This window comes from Bufo bufo, chromosome 4 (genome assembly GCF_905171765.1).
Source record: "Bufo bufo chromosome 4, aBufBuf1.1, whole genome shotgun sequence".
Taxonomy (NCBI): domain Eukaryota; kingdom Metazoa; phylum Chordata; class Amphibia; order Anura; family Bufonidae; genus Bufo; species Bufo bufo.
The window spans coordinates 458,907,503-458,928,628 of record NC_053392.1 but is presented as its reverse complement, the minus strand read 5'-3'; the positions used below and the strand labels follow the sequence as shown (position 1 = coordinate 458,928,628).

The window sequence follows — 21,126 nt, the reverse complement described above, 5'->3', positions numbered from 1 at the left end:
CTGATATTCAGGAACTTCAAGGTTGAACCCCTTTGATTAGGATTCTGGTAGAATAGTTTTCCAAATCTGTTCTTGGTAAAAAAATATATAAGAATGTATTAGGAACTGGTCTCTTTTGGGATCTCATAGCACCTTCATGCTGGTCTCAAAATATTTTTATCCCAAATGCTGGAGAACCAGCTGCAAATGATTGAGTACCTTTAATATAGGGTAAAGATCTAGTCACATAGTTTATAAGGCTGAAAATAAAGATATACATCCATCAAGTTCAGCGTGTTATCCTGCAAGTGGTTTATAATAACAGTGCATGAAGGACCTACTACAAGGGTTGTGGTTTGGCAACAATTTTCATGAACACAACATATGAACTCTAAGCATGAATTTTACTATGGCAGATTTTGTTGTAGAAACTGCCTCATTCATCTATGACAAAAACAACCTCATGCAGATGAATGGAAACAATTTTCAGCTGCACAAATTTCTGCAACAAATGTGCTGTTTGTGAAAATCCCATAAGAGCACATGAAAACAATTATTCAGGTGTCTTGCTATAGACAATGAGAAAGTTGTCTAGCTATAAATAATACATTTCACAAAAACTAAATGTTTCCTACAATACACATAGAAATAATCAGAGTTCACCTAGTGCACAGAACAGGGCATAGCAAATAAATGTTTGGCAAAATTGTGATTGTATCTTGACACATGTTCAACCCCAATGACTCCTTTTATAGAAAATATTCCAGGGAAACATGTGACCAAGTAAAAATGATGCCCATGAGTAATGGTAGTGCCATGATTTTGTCAAAATTGTAGCCCGTTCCATATGTGTATATATTAGTACATACTATTACTGGCTTTGCACTACATGCCACTTTTTACTTCAGGTTTGGTGGTAAAGCAAATTAGAGTATGTCACTGAAAGCCTTGAAATGGCATTTAGCAACTTAGCAACTTACTATCTTTAGCATTAGGTTCCTACATACAGTTCAGTAAAAGAATATACCCAGCAGTCAATTTAACAGAATGGAGCAAATAAACTTGTCTATTGAAATGCTATAAAATTCTATAATTGTTAAAACCATGCCATGGGAAAGAATTAAAGTCTTTTGCATTTAAAGAATGAAAGATATTTGCAACATTTCTTTAGTAGTAATATCTTAACTGATTTCAAATCCAGTTTGAAACCAGAAAACACATTTGTCATAGTTAAATGTATGTGTTTGCTCATATATTAATACAAATTAACATTTGCAATAAAGTTCACTTTGAGGTTTATAAATTACTTAACTCTTTAGGATGCTGATTTATCAGCAGTCATAAGTGCATCCACATACAGATATAGCAGACATCTGTGTCTCCACTGTGGGTATGGTTCATTTCCTTTCAACCCAAGTCACAATGATATTGTTTTAGCAGTAAAGTATTAATTGGAGATGTCCACCTAGGACAACCTCCTTCCTTGAGCTGGCACCATGATGATGAAACAGTTGCAGGGCAACTGTAAACCCAGCAATCAGCTTTTACTTGAAATAGGATATTACTGAGTGACCATGAGGTATCCAGAACAAGAGCTACTCTTTTCGAAGGTTTTTTTATTCTGGCTAATAGTAGAGATGTTCAAAGCAGGGAACCCATCCTTTTGATGTCCCAATAAACTAAAAGTGGAAAATCTCTTTAAATGGCAAATTGATGTCTGCAACTCTGTGTTGTAAGTAGTATTGGTAGTATAATGTTAATTAATTTATCCACCAGTTTAGGTCTGCTGCAAATGCCATTACCTTTATATTTATTGTTTTATATTACACTGATGCTGATAGCAGAATAAGGGTGGTCTTAGGCGTATTTCTGGTGCAATCTGCGATTTTCTCAGCTTACGCCAGGTCTAAAAAAGTAGGCGTGGTGTGGGCGGGGAAGAGGACGGGCCGATAGATCAGTCTCATGCATCATTTTCTATGCCTGTTTTAGGCAAAGAAAATGGTCTGAAAGTAAGTCAGCAAGGAAGCTGCCTTACATTTAGACTGGCACTGGATACACCGAAATTATGTAGGGTCCGGCGCCTCTACATAGCTTTGGCAAATCCACCATCGGCGCAGGAGCTTATAAAGACCAGCATCTAAAATGCCAATCTTAATAAATGACCCCCAATGTGTCCATACTTATCAGATGAAAAATGACCAAACATGCAACTTTTGGCACGACGGACCAACTATCTTATGTGTATTGTTGTATGCAAACTCTGAATTTCGACATGTGCGATCCTTTTTTCTCAAGAGAGATTAGTTCGAGAGATAAGGTATCAAGCAGCGGCTTAGTCTACTCTCTCCATTGAGAAAACATGCATGCTGCATCATCCTGGGCATACATGTGTATGGGGAGGTCTGATGCAATAGCTGTTGGCAGAACCAGTGTTCGGCTGAGAGATATTAAAGTTGTATGGCCACCTTTACTTTAATATCTATTGCAGTTTGACTAGATGGTAAGTTACAATTTACATATGGGACCAGGGTATAAAAATAAAACTTAATTTTGCTCATTTCAGTGAAATAATTATAAATACTATGATCTCCCTCAATCTATTGAAAAAAGAAATAAGGACATCATAGAGGGAGTTCTGCTACTCAGGATACCTTCTAAGAGCCAGACTATGGTGGCTTTCACTACAGCAGCCCATGTCTAAATATATAGGTGCCATATGCGACATACAGGTAAATGTCTGGCTTGCCATGGCTCCACCTGACAAAATCAGCTGCTTTGATATTGATGAGGCTTTCTGTGACGAGACAACCCCTTTAAGTGCATGTAACCTTAGCATGTTTTTTTAATTTTCAACTAACTAAGTTTCTCAACCCTTTAAAAGGGGTTGTCTACTTTTTACTATCGATGACCTACCCTCAGGATAGGTCATCAATATCAGATCTGCGGGGGCTGATTCCCTGCAACTCCGCAGATCAGCTGTTTGAAGAGAAGGCAGCGCTCATAAGAGCATGGAAAGCTCTGCTCTGTTTACCTGCTCGCTGCATGAATTGCAGTGTTGAGCAGGTATAATTACAAGATTGGCGTCCTCATTCACTTCTATGGGACCGCTCCTGTCTGTTCAAGTGAATAGGACGGAGCAGTCCCATAGAAGTGAATGGGGATGCCATACTTGTAATTACACTGCTCCCTGCTGCAATTGCTGCAGTGAGCAGATACACAGAGCAGAGAAGACAGCACTCGTATGAGCTCTGCCTTCTCTTCAAACAGCTGATCAGCGGGGGTGCCAGATGTCGGATCCCTGCCAATCTGATATTGATGACCTATCATATAGATCATCAACATCATCAATAGAAAAAAAGCGGAAAACCCCTTTAATATGTCTTTGTGAAGGTTATCTAACAAGCCCAAAACAATGGTACCCAGTAAACAGAATGCAAATCAGAATTCACAGTTAATGCTGATGGACAATGGACAAAAGACATTGGGAAATGCTGCATTAATCTTTGTCAAGCATTAGTCAGTTGTGGGTACTGTGATATTCATGCACAGTACCCAAATAAACTAGTAGAGAGAAAGTAGAAATGTCCACAAGTGCCTAGACATCAGGGATAAGCTCCAACAAGTTTTTGCTTAAAAGCAAGCTGTCGTATATTACATGATAACTAGTAACATAAGCGTGATTGCATGATGTTTGTCTTTGAAGTGCACAGTGTTCTGCCAGTGGTTATTGATGGAGGCCATTTTCTTTCAGAACAACAGTGGAGGTCTGACAAGTAAGCACGCACAGCAAGCTTAGGTCATTCTTGGAAGTTATTAGGTGGTTGTTTTCAGGGTTCGCTGAAGATGACCCATGTGGGAAACCATGGATCATTATAGCAGAGTCTAATTTTGCTTCTAAGACCATTTAGAAGTAGCACCACATTTAGTTTCACACAGTGTTCTTGTTTTTTTCTTGAAGATTGTAGATGTATTGTGCTTTTTGTCCTATAATGAATTGAATTCCAACGCTGTACCACCGATCCTTTTACATACAAGTCCATCAAATGGCAAGAAATTTAGTAGGAAATAGTCTGCTAAATTTTGGAATACTATTGCCAAAGCATTACCATTTTCCAGGAATGGGGACTCCACATTCATACCAACCAACATAATTATTCGGCGTTCCATAGCCTATTTGTCCAAACATCACAGGCTCTTGGGTATAATGGCGATAATAACCTGTAAATATATGAAAAAATTGAAATATGTCACCCTTCTGCATAATGCTTCTGGAATATGAAAACGCTATTGGATAACAACACAAATACACAGTAAGTTTTCTCAGTGATATCTTGCAAGGCAAAACAATTCCACAAGACATATCCTAACATAGATGCAGCTGAATCTGTAATTTAAAGAAGACTAGATATTACCTGGTTCCCTATGAAATACATGTGGAATGTTCAAGTCTTCTTACCAATGCTAAATAATATGTCATACTATTCCAATCTTACTTTGGAATGGCAGCTAGCTCGCCCGTGGACCTTTCTAGCTTTAGCATACTCCAAACTGGCTGCCCTCCCACCTCATATTAAAGGTTTGGTTCTGATTAAAGACACATTAGTTATATGAAAAGTACTTCATCAGGCGTACAAGTGATCCTATCAATGCTCTATACATGTGCCACTATGGGAAATTGGGATTTCACAGGGGATAATAGTAAGTTATTGGTGGAATGGCGAAACAAGGGAATTGGGAAACTGCAGGATTTTCTACATTATTCGAGATGGCTTTGAGAATTACAGCAAAAATTTCAAATCCAAGGATCCCAAATATTCCCCTTTCATCAGGTTCAGCACTTCTATTTTATAAACTTAGGGATATATCCAGGAAAGCCCCAAGCTGTTTTTGATAGTGTCCATACTGACTCTAAGAAATGGTTTATTTCTCATTTATACATCACGCTAAAGCACAGGCTGGTACCCATGACCAGGGGCGTAGCTATAGGGGGTGCCGAGGTAGCAGTCGCTACCGGGCCCAGGAGCCTGAGGGGGCCCAAAGAATCTTGTGACACATAAGACACTGGCATTATAGAAAGTGCATACTGGTCAATTTACACCTCTGGCTGGAGCGAAGGGGTTAGGTCAAGAATTTTGCATGAGGGGGTGCCCTTTCAATGTTTGCCTTAGGCAGCAGGAAGGATATGTGCTCCCCTGCCCCTTGCCAACAAGCACTGAGGGACGGGGGCCCAAGCGGAACTCTTGCACCAGGGCCCATGAGCTTTTAGCTACGCCCCCCATGACCCCAACAATGGCTTTTAGAAAATGTCAATGTCCGTTGTCAACTGACTGGTGGATTTTTGAACCCTTATTGTTAATGAGGGATGGAGGAAAATGCATCTTAAGATTTACATGGAGCAATATTTGACTTCACTCTCCCTCTCTCAGAACGAGTACCAAATAGACTTCTTTCTCTCCCAAAATTGCTTTGCCATGATCCAATTTATATCATGGATTATGGTCTTGCCTAAGTATACAGTTTTACTGGAAAGAGGTATCTGTGTTGATAAGCTCTTTATGTGGATATCAAGGGCACCTAGGTCCTATAGAAGCAATGTTTCACAGTATTCGAGGAGAGGGGGCTTTGATTTAACCTACAGCTCATTTACCCTCCTTGGCACATGCAATTAGTATGATTAGTGTTGAGAGAAGTGAGCTTCAGATGCTACATCCAAAGTTGCATGAGCCAAAGTAAGTTATTCGCGCGTGACTTTGTTGAATAACTTCGGTAGTTGATTTTTATAGTGGAAAACCACTTTAAAACTTGAAACCGAACTCGGCTCCAGTTCCGACTAGTACCTCAGAATCAAAGTCGAGTTCAGTTTCAAGTTTTGAAGTGGTTTTCCACTTTAAAAATCAACTATCAAAGTTATTCAACGAAGTCACGCGCGACTTCGCGAATAACTTACTTTGGCTCATCGGAGCCCATACATTTTAATACTGTATGGAGATGGATCTCTGTACAGTATTAATCCAAAGTTTTGAACGAAGCGACTTTGGATTTAGCATCTGAAGCTCACTTCATATAGCAAAAAAATGCACCACACGGATATGCCACTGACTATACTGGCTAGTCATAAATGCAGATATTAAAAGCTGAGACTTTCGCCAATATATTCCTGTCAGGAAAATATCGGAGCCCTTCATGCACCACGTCACGGTCACTCAGCATGGCAAAGGGTCCCACCACTACGCTAACTATGGTGTGAACAGGGTCTGAAGGTGATGTAATCCAGCTCACAGCCAGGCTTCCACACAAACGCCTAGCAGGACAGCTAGTGCAATGTGAACAAAGCCAGGCTTCAAGCCACACCCATATCAGACCCTGTGATGGAGGTCACCAGGTGCAAAAGAGTGTTTGAGTGCCAGGTAAAGGCACATACACTACATATAAAACAAGACAAAAACACAGAAATATAGTGGCAATACTGGAGGAGCTGCTCAACCCCTAACACTGTAGCGTGTTTTTCATTGGGGAGCAGCCCCACCGCATGTGGACCGCAGCAACCGACTATCCCCAGCAAAAAATGCATACGGTGGAGGATGTCGGCGCGGTCCACATGCACCACAAGGACATCCTACACAAAACGGAGCATTGTGCGGATGTAAATACAATCATATCTGCATTTATGACTAGTCAGTGGCATATCCGTGTGGTGCATTTGTTTGCTATATGATTGTATTTACATCCGCACAATGCTCAGTTTTGTGTAGGATGTCCTTGTGGTGCATGTGGACTACAGTGTTAGGGGTTGAGCAGCTCCTCCAGTATTGCCACTATATTTCTGTGTTTTTGTCTTGTTTTATATGTAGTGTATGTGCCTTTACCTGGCACTCAAACACTCTTTTGCACCTGGTGACCTCCATCACAGGGTCTGATATGGGTGTGGCTTGAAGCCTGGCTTTGTTCACATTGCACTAGCTGTCCTGCTAGGCGTTTGTGTGGAAGCTTGGCTGTGAGCTGGATTACATCACCTTCAGACCCTGTTCACACCATAGTTAGCGTAGTGGTGGGACCCTTTGCCATGCTGAGTGACCGTGACGTGGTGCATGAAGGGCTCCGATATTTTCCCGACAGGAATATATTGGCGAAAGTCTCAGCTTTTAATATCTGCATTTATGACTAGCCAGTATAGTCAGTGGCATATCCGTGTGGTGCATTTTTTTGCTATATGATTGTATTTACATCCGCACAATGCTCCGTTTTGTGTAGGATGTCCTTGTGGTGCATGTGGACCGCGCCGACATCCTCCACCGTATGCATTTTTTGCTGGGGTTAGTCGGTTGCTGCGGTCCACATGCGGTGGGGCTGCTCCCCCAATGAAAAACACGCTACAGTGTTAGGGGTTGAGCAGCTCCTCCAGTATTGCCACTATATTTCTGTGTTTTTGTCTGACGCTCACTTCACTCAACATTAATTATGATAGCAAAGAAATGTCTGTTAACTAATTGATGTCACGGCCTTTGGTTTGCGCTGTGACACTGTTGCCACACTTGCGGTTGCCTACAGCAACGTGTTGCTGTGAGAGCATGCGGTGGCAGTGTCTCGGCCTTCTGGGTGATTGCCGTGACATGGTTGTCACGTATGCTGTTGCCGGTGGTAACGTGTGGTTTGGTATGCTTGTGTGTGCACTTCCCCTTTAAGTGGCTTCCTTCCTTTGTCTGGTGTTGGAAGGGTTAAATCCCTTCCTAGTGTTTTGTGAACACTGGGTTTATGTGGGTGTGGGTGTGGCTGCTTGGGCTATTTAGCCTCTGCTGGATGCCTGAAGCTCAGGGTTCCTCCAGCCTTGGTGTATGCTGGTGATTCACTGTTCCTGGCTTTTACCATCTGTCCAGTGAGGGCCACCCTTGTGGTCACTGATGTTATTATGGTGTCTCTTTCCCTTCTTATCTTTTGGTTTGTATGGGTTATGTTCAGGGTGTTGTATGTCTTGTGTTGTGTTACATGGCTGGTGATGTTTGGTGTCCAGCATGTTTGCTAGATATTCCCCTGTCTCACGTCTATTGCAGCTATGGGTGTCCTGGGTTCCTGTGTGGTTGTGGTTTGTGCTGTGTCCTTAATGTTGGTGTGGACAGCAGCACTTGTGCATGGGTTCCAGTCAGTTTGTCTGTGGCAGGTAAGTGTGTTATGGGTTTTGCTTACCTGCCAACTCCATATGCTGTATGTGTTCCCCTCTCCTTGCAGCCTGGCCTCAGATAGAGACTCCTGTTCCTCCATGACTGGGATGAACAGGTCGTCTCTTCCCGGCTCCTTGGTGAGGGATTACCAGGGCGACTCAGGGTCTCCAAGGAATCCGGAGTATGAGCCGTCCTACCATCGGGGTCCACTCATACACTGAGGAGTCAGGGAAAGGATTAGGGACGCTGTAGGAGGTGACCTGCTCCCTTATTACTCCTTTTGGCCAGGCTGATACCCTTTTACCCTTTGACACCGCACGTGGGGGGTTTCCCCCACTCCCCACCGTGAGAGTTTGACCACAAAGGCTCCTTGCTTGGTGTGCCTTCGGAAGAGGGCCCAACATGTGTCGCCTGCCATTTTCTGGCGCACATGCTTATCCTCCGGAGGGAGGGTGAAAGGTGAGATGCTGTTGACAGTGCGGTTCCCTGTGACAGTTGGTTGCATTTGGTGTGAACCGTCACTGGTGTTTGCGTTTCTCCTCGCCCATTTCTCAGTGGTTCAGGTGCTTGTGTTGTGTGCTGGATGCATTCCTTTGGTGTACTGGCTGTGTGCTGGTTGGGGATGCATGCTGGCAGCGACCTGGTGTGAACCGTGTCTGAGGTGGACGCAGCGTTCTGTGCGGTTTCTCTGGCCTGTTTGGTGGCTGGTGCCCTGGTTCCTGTGTGTTGCTCCAGGGGCTGATGGCAGTCTTAGAGAGACATCCTTGCTCTGACGCTGAATCTTCTTACTTCCCCTTGTCCATGTCTCAGTGGTTTTGTCACTTGTGTTGTGTGCTGGCTGCATTCCTGTGGTGTACTGGCTGTGTGCTGGTTGGGAATGCTTGCTGGCAGTGACCTTGTGTGAACTGGGTCTGAGGTGGATACAGTGTTCTGTGCGGTCTCTCTGAGCTGTATGGTGGCTGGCTGCCTGGTTTCTAGGTGGTTATGGGGGCTGGCAGCAGTCTTTTAGAGACTTTCTTGCAATGACACTGATCCTGTTACTTTCCCCTACCCCCCGCCCTGTTGTTTTTTGGGTTTTCTGTTTAGTTCCCCTTTTTTTTGTTTGGGGGGCTTTGAGGGGTGGGAGTGTCACGGCCTTTGGTTTGCGCTGTGACACTGTTGCCACACTTGCGGTTGCCCGCGGCAACGTGTTGCTGTGAGAGCATGCGGTGGCAGTGTCTCGGTCTTCTGGGTGATTGCCGTGACATGGTTGCCACGCATGCTGTTGCCGGTGGTAACGTGTGGTTTGGTATGCTTGTGTGTGCACTTTCCCTTTAAGTTGCGTCCTTCCTTTCCCCCACTCCCCACCGTGACAATTGACTACTGTCCACACCTATACATATATTATAACCTGCTTTAAAAAGCTGTTCTTTTTGGAATTTACTGTGGCTATTAGTGACATAAGGAGCGAAATAATGGACCATCTTTCCTGAAGTGGCGCTTATTCTTAGGGTCTTATTTCGGCGCACCAAATTGGACTCAATTATGCAACCATTTAGATTAACACAATGGTACTTAAGTATCCCGTAATTTCCTCCCTTAGGGAGCTTACTGTAAAGCAAGGTTTTTAATTGGTTCTTCCCCTTTAACTTCATGAAGGTATTTTGAGATGTTTATACCTGGCCACATTTCTGCAGTCTGCAGTAACTGTACATGTGTACTAACCTTTAGGTGGGGCTAGGAGGGGTCAAGAGAGTAAAAAACACTTAGTTTGGGTGCTGGTCAACCTGGAGCCGGTCCATCTGTCTCATGACTTGCGGTGACTGTTACTTATCTTTGTCTTTGTATATCTTTATATATATAAATATATATATATATATATATATATATATATATCTTTTATCATAGTTTAGTAAACTCTTTATGCACCCAAGTCTAAGTCTATTTTTTAACAAACTTCTGATCTCATGATAATACACTTACAAATAGGATGCACCAGAATTACTAAATAACAGGGATAATTAGGATACAACTCAAATAGCTATAAGTCTCTTGGCTGTTGTTGCACTGCATTCTATTTAGGGATAGAAAATATATATTTTTTTAGAAATGTACTGCCACTAGATCTTTATGGTTTATGTATGCTTTCTGTTTTTTTCTTTGTTACCTGGTAGTGGATATATTGTACGGCGTACCTTTGATATTAATGTACTCAAACATGGGGAGGTATAATCCTCCATTTTCACTTTATGTACATGCTGTACCAAAATCTTAATAAAATGTATTAACAAAAAGCAACACTAGATATGACCCTTTATTCATTTTATAAATGTATGTAAACTGTAGCATACAGAGAGGATGGGGAAGTCTCATAACATAGATAACAATGAGACCCTATTCAAATTCTGCTTGAAACCATCATGCTTCTTACTATGCAATATAGGAAGTCTTGATGCCCCATCCCATGTTCCTATCTGTAGTACATTTTACATGAATTTGTTCACTAACCTTGCTGCACCTATGGAGGCCACAGCCCTGTGCAAGTTCTTATCACCAGGGGCGTAGCTATAGGGGAAGCAGGGGAAGCGGCTGCTTTGGGGCCCTGACCCAGAAGGGGGTCCATCCAGGAGGAGGAGGACTAAAAGACTTTGTCAGGCCCCCTCAACAGTATTACACAATGACATTATATACAGTGACAGTACAGACGGCGTAGAAAACGGATGGAACAGCTGCCGGCCCTGGTCTGAGAGAGCGATCTTTACTGGCCACAGGAATTGGGGCGGCATGAAAGGAAGGGGTTGCGAAAAAATTACTGGGGGAGGGGGGCCCCATTCAAAAATTTGCTGTGGGGCCCAGTCATTTCTAGCTACATCACTGCTTATCACCCATTAACATGTGGAAGAGATCAATCTTTTATGTGACCTTTATATCCGTTGGACAAAAAGCAGCTATATGGCCTGCCTTTGCTAAACAACGCGACCTTTTCCTCTAGGCTTCGGCTACACTACAATTTAACAGAAAAAAAAACACTTAAAGGGAACCTGTCACAAGGATTTTGTGTATAGGGCTGAGCACATGGGTTGCTAGATCGCCACTAGCACATCCGCAATACCCAGTCCCTATAGCTCTGTGTGCTTTTATTGTGTAAAAAAAAACGATTTCATACATATGCAAATTAACCTGAGATGAGTCCTGTACGTGAGATGAGTCAGGGACAGGACTCATCTCAGGTTAGTTTGCATATGTATCAAATCGGTTTTTTTACACAATAAAAGCACACAGAGCTATGGGGACTGGATATTGCGGATGTGCTACCGGCCATCTAGCAATCCATGTCCTCAGCCCTATACACAAAATCCCGGTAACAGGTTCCCTTTAAGCTAAAGGTACACAGGACCTTAGGCCATGGCACACATCCTGCAGGTAAAGATCATAGTGCATAGTTGCATCACAACTAATGAAAGTGATGCGGTCATGTTGTAACACACAAGTTATCGCAACTTCAACATGACAGTTGCAAAAAAGCCAAACCTGCTGTATTTCTTATGACTGTCGAGTTGCAGTCATAGAAACTTGCTGGTTGTTTCGATGCAGGCAGCACTAAAATGTGATCTTTTATTGTTCACCTTGTTTCTTGACCAAAGTCGCTGTGTAGTCTTAAGCTGGCCAAAAGTTTTGAGAATGACAAAAATATTAGTTTTCACAAAGTTTGCTGCTAAACTGCTTTTAGATCTTTGTTTCAGTTGTTTCTGTGATGTAGTGAAATATAATTACGCGCACTTCATAAGTTTCAAAGGCTTTTATCGACAATTACATGACATTTATGCAAAGAGTCAGTATTTGCAGTGTTGGCCCTTCTTTTTCAGGACCTCTGCAATTCGACTGGGCATGCTCTCAATCAACTTCTGGGCCAATTCCTGACTGATAGCAACCCATTCTTTCATAATCACTTCTTGGAGTTTGTCAGAATTAGTGGGCTTTTGTTTGTCCACCCGCCTCTTGAGGATTGACCACAAGTTCTCAATGGGATTAAGATCTGGGGAGTTTCCAGGCCATGGACCCAAAATGTCAACGTTTTGGTCCCCGAGCCACTTAGTTATCACTTTTGCCTTATGGCACGGTGCTCCATCATGCTGGAAAATGCATTGTTCGTCACCAAACTGTTGTTGGATTGTTGGAAGAAGTTGCTGTTGGAGGGTGTTTTGGTACCATTCTTTATTCATGGCTGTGTTTTTGGGCAAAATTGTGAGTGAGCCCACTCCCTTGGATGAGAAGCAACCCCACACATGAATGGTCTCAGGATGCTTTACTGTTGGCATGACACAGGACTGATGGTAGCGCTCACCTTTTCTTCTCTGGACAAGCCTTTTTCCAGATGCCCTAAACAATCGGAAAGAGGCTTCATCGGAGAATATGACTTTACCCCAGTCCTCAGCAGTCCATTCACCATACTTTCTGCAGAAGATCAATCTGTCCTTGATGTTTTTTTTGGAGAGAAGTGGCTTCTTTGCTGCCCTTCTTGACACCAGGCCATCTTCCAAAAGTCTTCATCTCACTGTGCGTGCAGATGCGCTCACACCTGCCTGCTGCCATTCCTGCCTGCTGCCATTCTTTGCAGGTCACCATGGTTAACAATGGAAGAACAATGATTTCAAGCATCACCCTCCTTTTAACATGTCAAGTCTGCCATTTTAAGCCAATCAGCCTGACATAATATCCAGCCTTGTGCTCGTCCGCATTCTCACCTGAGTTAACAAGACTATTACTGAAATGATCTCAGCAAGTCCTTTAATGACAGCAATGAAATGCAGTGGAAAGGTTTTTTTGGGATTAAGTTAATTTTCATGGCAAAGAAGGACTATGCCATTCATCTGATCACTCTTCATAACATTCTGGAGTATATGCAAATTGCTATTATAAAAACTTAAGCAGCAGCTTTTCCAATTTCCAATATTTATGTAATTCTCAAAACTTTTGGCCACGACTGTACATTCAATAGTTGTTGGCTGAACAATCATTTAACAGGCAGCAATCTTTCCTGACTCCTCCATACACATATATGCTCAGTTTGGCTGAGCGTGTATGTGTTGTCAGTGAGGAGAGAAAAGAAAGCTGCTGCCAGAAGTGTCCCTTATCTCCTGGGAGAACAAAAGGATCATTCAAAAATAATCAGTTTAAACAATCCTTCTTTCCCCCAGCATCATCTGTCAAGGGAGAGTCAGGATCTCCCCATACACATAGACTGTCAGCCAATCCTGTGGTTGTTGGTGTGTACACTATTGTGTAGGGCCTTTACCCTTTACATGGACTGAGGAGAGGTGAGGGGTATATTTACAGGCAGCAATCATATCCTCTATATGGAGACTGCTATTCTTCATAAAGAATCATTCTTTCTGGGCAGAAAATTGCTATCTACAAAAGATAGAGAGGCCGGACTAGGATGCCAGGTAAGGGGAGGCCGTCATGATGGGTTTTGGTAGGAAGGGCCTGGGTTGGAGTTAGTTAAACTGGGGTGGGGAGGTGTGGTTAGGGTGATTAGGTAGCAGGAGTTTAGGGATTAAATAGAGGTGACCGGCAGTCAGCCGGCGCCATTTTGTTGGAATCAAACTCCCTCCCTCCCACCCTAAGGTTTTGTGGTTGTGCAAGATATGGGGCAGTGTTACATGTCGCGGCAGTCGTGGCGGTGGGAGATCATAGAAGCTGGTGGTATATGACGGTAATGGAAATGGGAGGGCCTCAATGGTGGGGCTGGACTCTCATAGTTTCAGGTACTTGGTTAATTGCAGAAGGCGTCCATCAGTTGGTGTCTCCGAGCTGGTGCTTCCGGCTGGAGGCAAGATGGAGTTGCCAGGTTGGCTTCTTGTGGATGGTAACATTTTGGGGCTTCTACGATCTCCCTCGTCAGGGGTTAATGTTAATTTTAATGTTATTGTTATTTATGGATGTATTTATTTTATTAATAAAACGGCTGCTGTGGCCGATTTAATCCAAGCAAAGTGTGTGGTGTTTTATTGGGATGGTACTTGGATGGGGGAAAATGGGGAAGTTATGGGGGGCCCTGAGTAAGTAACCAATAACCCTATCATGTTCATGGGGTGATCAGCAACACATTCACACGGGACAAATATTGGGAATGTGCGTTACTAGGAATGTTCCTTCCCGATAATTGCCTTTAATCTTTCCTGATAAGAAAATTAAACTTTACAGAATCACAGTGGGAGAGGCGTCCAATTTGCCTTATTCCATGTAATTATAAGTGTGAAAGTAGATAAATAGCTTATGAGGAAATTAGCTAAAAAAAAAACTGCTTGATACCCATGAAAGCATAATTGTATTGTCAGCAGGAAAGGTTTCAGCAACCCATAATGTGCCATATACTTAGCTCTGCTACATCTGTATGTTATTTCAACATAACAAAATTATCAGAGTACAGACACTAAAGACCCTTCCTTACCTTTAATTTTAGGCAACACCTGGAATTCAGAAGATGGGTCTGTTCTTCCTTCCATGTAAGAGTCCACAAACTGACAATGATCTTCTCCTCTTCCATAACTATCACCTATACTGTGAAATGTGTCTAAAACAAAAAAGTAAAATACCTTCAGCATATTTCTAATTGTTTCCAAAACAATTTGGCACTTTATTGGCAAATTAAAAATAGCTTTAACACTTTAAGACGGGCACTAAAGAGCATCTGTTAGCTAATTTGTACCTGTGAACCTGGCTGACCTGTTACATGTGCACTTGGCAGCTGAAGGCATCTGTGCTGGTCCCGTGTTCATATGTGCTCACATTGCTGAGAAAAATTATGTTTTATTATATGAGCCTCTAGGAGCAATGGGGGCGTTGCCTTTACTCCTAGAGTCTCTGCTCTCTCTGCAACTGCCGCTCCTTCTGCATTTTGATTGACAAGACCAGGCAGTGTAAACATGATCACACCTAGCCCTGAAGTCAAAGTGCCGAGCGGGTCACAGTTGCAAAGACAGCAGAACCTCTAAGTGTAATGGCGATACGCATATATATATACATTTTTTATCTATTTTTTAACATTTGCATATATTAAAACATCATTTTTCTCAGCAATGCAGGCACATATGAACATGGGACCAACACAGATATCTTCAGTTGCAAAGTGCACATGTAACGTTTCATCAATATGTCATTATTTTCCATGAAATCAAATTGCCTTTTCCAACACAATCCTAAAATATTGTCCATCATTTACTGTTACATGTATTTTTAATAATTCGTCTAATAGGAAACAATTCATTCTTCACATTTAAGTTCTTACCTCTTAGACTTTCACTCAGGTAAATTTTATACCGTAAAGAATTACAAAGGACAACTCCTACAAATTTTCTGTACCATGTTCTTTTAACATAATGTTTTCCATGACAACCAGAATAACTTGAATCATGTTTGAATGCAAAAGGGATCCAAATAGGTTCACCTCCTTAAAGAGAATGAAAAGATGATATCATGATAATATGGAGATTTTAATTGTTTTTCTTAACCTATAGTTTAAGTAAGTTTTATTATCTGTATATTATTTCTGTGTATAACCATATACATGTGACCTGCACCATGTGGAGTTAAAGAATCATTCTGGTAAATTTATTTTTTGAAATGTAATAATAACTCAGTAATATTCTAGCAGTGTATTGGTTTCACTTCAGCTTAGTAGCATCCATACAGTTGAACCCATTGACTAGCAGTCCACAGCTTGATTTTGTGACATGGTCAGTCTTTCCTGTGTAGCTGACTTCCTGTGAACTACAGGATTACTAACTGCAACACATACAATCACACTGCAGTTGTAGTCAGCCCTCACTTTTATGCTATCCAATATATGCTCTCAATATTGACCAGTAGCCTTGTGACAAGTTATAGAATAAGTCTTTTCTTTAAAGGCATTTAATAGAAAGAAAGCATGCTATGCAATCTGATTTACCTGGTGGCCTTACAATCAGTAATGGATTGTCTGTGGGGAAGAAAATGATGAAATATAAAATATTAGCAAACTCTCAGGAACAAAATAGCACACATGAAGCACAAGCAGGTTCTTTAAAGTTTTTATCCCACAAAACTGATTTATCGCCTATTTATTGGATTAGACAAGGTGATACCTATCACATTGTGAGGGGGTACAACTGCTGGGACCCACCCACAATGCCAATACTGTGGGGTCCCCAAGTTCCTTCTCTGAATGCTGCGGTAGTGCATATGTTGGTCCACTGCTCCAGTTACTTCTGATGTTGGAGTCTTACCAGAACGCATACTATCACTTTATACAGAGAGAGCACTCGGGGACTCCCAAGCTTAACAAGAATTTATGAACATAATTAAAAAAGGGTTGGGGAACCTCATGAAATTTGAAAAAAATAATTATTTACAGATTTTATTCATTTTTATGTTGTCCTTACTCCCCAAAACCCAAAGCTATATGTAAATATACACAGTGCTAGCGCCATGGAACATTTCAATGTCACATAACCATTGGACAAAATGTGGATGGATAATAAACTTTTAAAACTAAAATAATTAGTAACTGAAAATATATTACTATTATGTTACTATTTACCAGACTTGTAGCTTATTTTGCAGTTAACTGATATCTTTATTTTTTTACTACCTTTATTTTATCATATTGTGTATCTGCATGTACTCATACCTGATTCTGTAACAAATGACACAGAGGGGCTCATGGGTCCCAAGCCATATGGATTCTTTGCTTGGATTTGGAAGTAATATCTTGAAATAAACATAAGTGTTATTTGGTATGTTTTATAAGCTTTTGTGAAGATTAATATGATAAAATCATTATAACTATGATGTAATAGAGAATAAATTGTCAAAAGTATTTAGAACTATGGATAGAAAATGAATCTAAAATGTCATTAACATATGCATAGAAACATTCACCTTTTGCTGAACAATATCATCAACAGGTTTATACGAGTTTACTCTATAAATTCCTATTGTAGCTGTGATAGAAACCAACACTAAAGCTCATCTGTTTGTGCTGAAGACCTCGCCTTTTTTTATAATTCACAAACAGGAAGTTATCATTGAGGCTCATTTATGGTGCCCCCTACGCTAGTTTTCTGGAGTAAAAAGAAGTCACAAACATCTGGTTTGCAATTAAATAAAGTTAGGTACAGTTGGAATTTATATGCCCCCCTTGCCTCTTTTAAAAAAGGTGGTAGGGTGTGGGTGGCAGAGACAGGTTGTAGCAGTGGCGTAGCGTGGGGGGGCGCTGGGGGGGGGCGTTGCCCCGGGCGCCAGACTGCAGGAGGGCGCTGGCTGGCCGCTGGCCCAAAAAACACTGACTTAATGTTTTCACTCTGCTCTGCTGCACTGCGCAGAGTGAGCGAGGAGCGGTAAACTGTCAGCCGAAGGTGCGCGCGCCCTGATGAATCACCAGGGAGCGCACGGCTGTACGCACTGATATAGGCTCCGCCCAACCTTCCAGACACTGCGGAGAAAGAAGAACTTAAGAAGAAGATGGCTGCCACTTCAGGACCGAGTGCAGCGGCAGCCTGTGTGTGACTGAGCGACACGACACTGACAGACAGTGAGTGATGACAGTGTCAGCTGGCCAGATGAGGTCATAAATAAGGATCCTGGGACCTGGCTGTCACACACAAATGTGCAAAAAATCTTTATCAAGTGCACATGTAACAGGTCAGCGAGTTTCATATCTACAAATCTGCTGACAGATGCCCTTTAAATGACCTTTTACTCTGCACCATATTGAAATGATTAGATGAAAGCCTGCAAAGCTAATAAACAGTATGGAGCACTCACTTAATTATATATTAAAAACCTTGCACAGTATGGTACATAAAGGAAAAGGTTTTTTTTCTAAGTTGACCGCTGAAAGTATGCTTTAAAGCAGGGGTGCGCAACATTTTTTGGTCTGGGGCCACATTGTTAGACTGAACCAACCACAAGGGCCAAAAATAAAACTTAAAATGATGTTACTGAATATACTGTAATTCTACTGCCCAAGATACACTTAAGTGCCTGAGCACTAAAGTTGTCAAGAGAGGGGCAGTATTCTTCCAGTACCAATGAACTGCAAATTTAACTGAATAAGCAGCTTTAAAATGTAAGTTTATTTTCTATAAATTGATTTAAGGGGGTATTCTAGTTATATTGTTATCTCCTATCCACAGGATAGGTGATTACTATTAGATTAGGGGATAACTACTAAATTTGAGTTCACGAGAACGGGGGCTCTGTACCCCCTACAGCCCCCAGAAATGAACAGAAAGGCCGGTCAGGCAGGCGTGCGGGCACTCCATTCATTTCTATGGAAATTATGGAGACAGCCAAGCGCAGTACTCTTCTGTGGATAGGAGGATAACAATGTAACCGGAATAACTTTTTAAGTAACTTAAACTAATCTGTTGAGATTTGCTATTTGCTATTACAGAGCCAGAATATTTCTACTCTGCTAAAATGCAATGCGATTTATATTTAGCTTAAATTGTTATTCTTGATAGCATTTCAACAGGAATTAAGTGAGAAAAAAGGTCATGTGTAAAATAGTAAAATAGTAAAAACAAGTAATAAACAAGATCCTCAGTTACTTGTTGAAATATATTCATATGACTTACATCTGACTTTCTTTCATGACAATACTCTGAAAGTACTTAACTCTCCTAGCTTCTCACATTATAAGTCTTTTAAGACCAATATTTCTCAAAATGACCCAGTCCAGTTTACAGCATATTCTAGTTCAGTTTGTAATTTGATGAAATGGTCAAACTGACTCTGTTATCTCACTAATGGCTCACTAATGGAAATTTGACTTCAACCTCATCAAGAATATCAGTATCTAACTACATAGAGGTATACATCCAATAAACCACTGCAAGTGAAAATACAATTTTATTGGTTGCCTCTAATGTAAGCTGAAACTGATGATTTTTCTAAACTTGCAGCTGGTGGTAACCAGGAACAAAGTGCTTAATACAACGATCAAAATATTTAGACAATTTTTATCCTTTCATTTAAGAAATAATTCCACCATATGAATTTGCCAAATTTCTTTGTGTAGTGCTTACAGCTGCAATACATCTTGGTTTTCCAGCCTCTGTTCGTATTCCATACAGTATGAATAGAGTCAGAAGGCACTAGTAGAAGTTTATAGGATGACCCAGCATTCACCCCGAGGTGCTGAAAAATCTAGCGTAAATGTTGGCCTACACTTCAACACAAGTGTATAGATGTTAGACTTGGGCCGCTTTCACTTCTAACCCCTAAACACACACAATTTACTAGGATAATCATTAGTCAGTATGTTATATGCTATACTAAATCTGTATATGTCTTTTTCTTTGAACTTTATTGTCTGCAGTTTCTCTTCGTCCTCTAAATGTAGAGAAAGACTTATCCCATTGCAACCTGAGACACGTGTTCCTTATACTGCCAGTGAAAGCTGTCTGCATTCTTTTCCTATTAGCAAAGTACACAACGTGGCAGGGGCCAGCTAGAAGGATATTTTTGCTTTGATAAAGAGGGTTATCTTATCTTAAAAGAAAAGAAAATGTTTTTTCAATACATTTTTTTTTTTCATTTCTCATGTTATCCATACACACTCATTGACAAAAAAAACAATGCACCCAGATAGAAATATTGATTGTTTCAAAATTCAGTATACAGTTATGTGCTTTCCCCACTGCCCTAGAAAAAGGCTGTCAGAGGCCACTTTCGGTAGTGTACCTCTTGGTAAGAGATCACTGCCTGCTAGACATGCCTATACAATGCACTCAATGGGCCAGATTTATCATTACACTTACATCTTACTCCACTTTTACATATGTCCAAAGTCACTTTTGGCTAAGTCAGATTTATTAATGCTCCTTTAATACTGTGATAAATGTGGTTTGACTGTAGCAGTTTATCCTTCAGTAAGGGGCTTTACAAAAGTCGCATGTCTTTACGAAAAAGTTGCATGTCCTATTAAAAAGTCGCATAAGATAAGCATGGTCCTCACTGAAATTGCGCAATTGTTTGCAACTTTTTAAATTGTCGCAATAGTAAATCTGTCTAGAGATTCATTTACATAAGAAAACACGCCCATTTTCAGAAAACTGCGCAAAAAATTTAGACTTTTTCACTCCATTATTTTGACTTTGAGCTAATGATAAATTTGTCCCAATGACATTTTTCCCAATTAACAGAGGGGATACATCATTGGACTGAAGGATGGTTGTTTCAAATAGTTGCCACTCTGACCTGTTAAGAGACGTTGAGAGCAGTGGTTATGTAAGGGCACACATACATGGTGAACAGGCTCTGGATGGCCCAGGTAGACCACCAGTAGAGAGGATTGTTTGATCTGCTGACAAGCACCCACAGTTTCATTGTCCACCCTCGATGGCACCTTCATTACACACTCTTTTCTCTGTCTGGACTATTTCCAGGTGCTTAGCAGAAAGAAAATTTGGAGTCACCTCACCCTTTACGTGTCCTGCCAAAGACAGCCAGCCAGCATTGCCTTTGTTTGCAGTGGTGTCTTGAACAAGAAACCTGGACTGTTAAGGACTTCAACCACATTGTCTTTAGTGATGAATCCAGGTTCATTTTAGGATCCCACGACAGATGGTTTAGAGTATGGAGGCCTCATGGTGAGCACTTCAATCCTCCCTTTGCAGTGACACACTGCTCCAACTGATGGTGTAACAATCAAAGATATGTGCAGAACATCCTGAGGCCTCATGTTTTGTCTCTCATGGCAGGGCTTCCAACTGGGATTTTCCAACTGGGATTTTTCAGCAGGATATTGCTCGCCCATACACAGCAAGGGTTTACCAGAAATATCCCAGCCAGATTGTAACACTTACTTGGCCTGCCCGGTCACCAGATTTATCACCAATGAAGCATTTATGGGACCAGCTGGGACTCAAGCGTCGGCAACCTCCAAGTGTGCAGAATCTGCAGAACCAACTGCTACATCTGTGGGCAAATGTGCCTCAAAATATCATACGAAACCTGTATGCTC

General features: G+C 41.5%; 1 protein-coding gene across 1 annotated transcript in view; it reads right to left on the bottom strand.

Moving 5' to 3' along the window:
• Positions 1-3,316: 3,316 nt before the first annotated feature.
• The window catches only part of FNDC1 (fibronectin type III domain containing 1), a 218,668-nt gene continuing 200,858 nt past the window's right edge, over positions 3,317-21,126 (bottom strand). The window contains exons 16-20 of the mRNA XM_040429455.1: positions 16,786-16,865; positions 16,066-16,095; positions 15,406-15,567; positions 14,569-14,691; positions 3,317-4,197 (exon numbers count right to left, since the gene is read on the bottom strand). Of these exons, the coding sequence (XP_040285389.1) occupies positions 4,082-4,197; positions 14,569-14,691; positions 15,406-15,567; positions 16,066-16,095; positions 16,786-16,865 (511 nt within the window). The 3' untranslated portion in view covers positions 3,317-4,081. The remainder of the gene's footprint in view (positions 4,198-14,568; positions 14,692-15,405; positions 15,568-16,065; positions 16,096-16,785; positions 16,866-21,126) is intronic.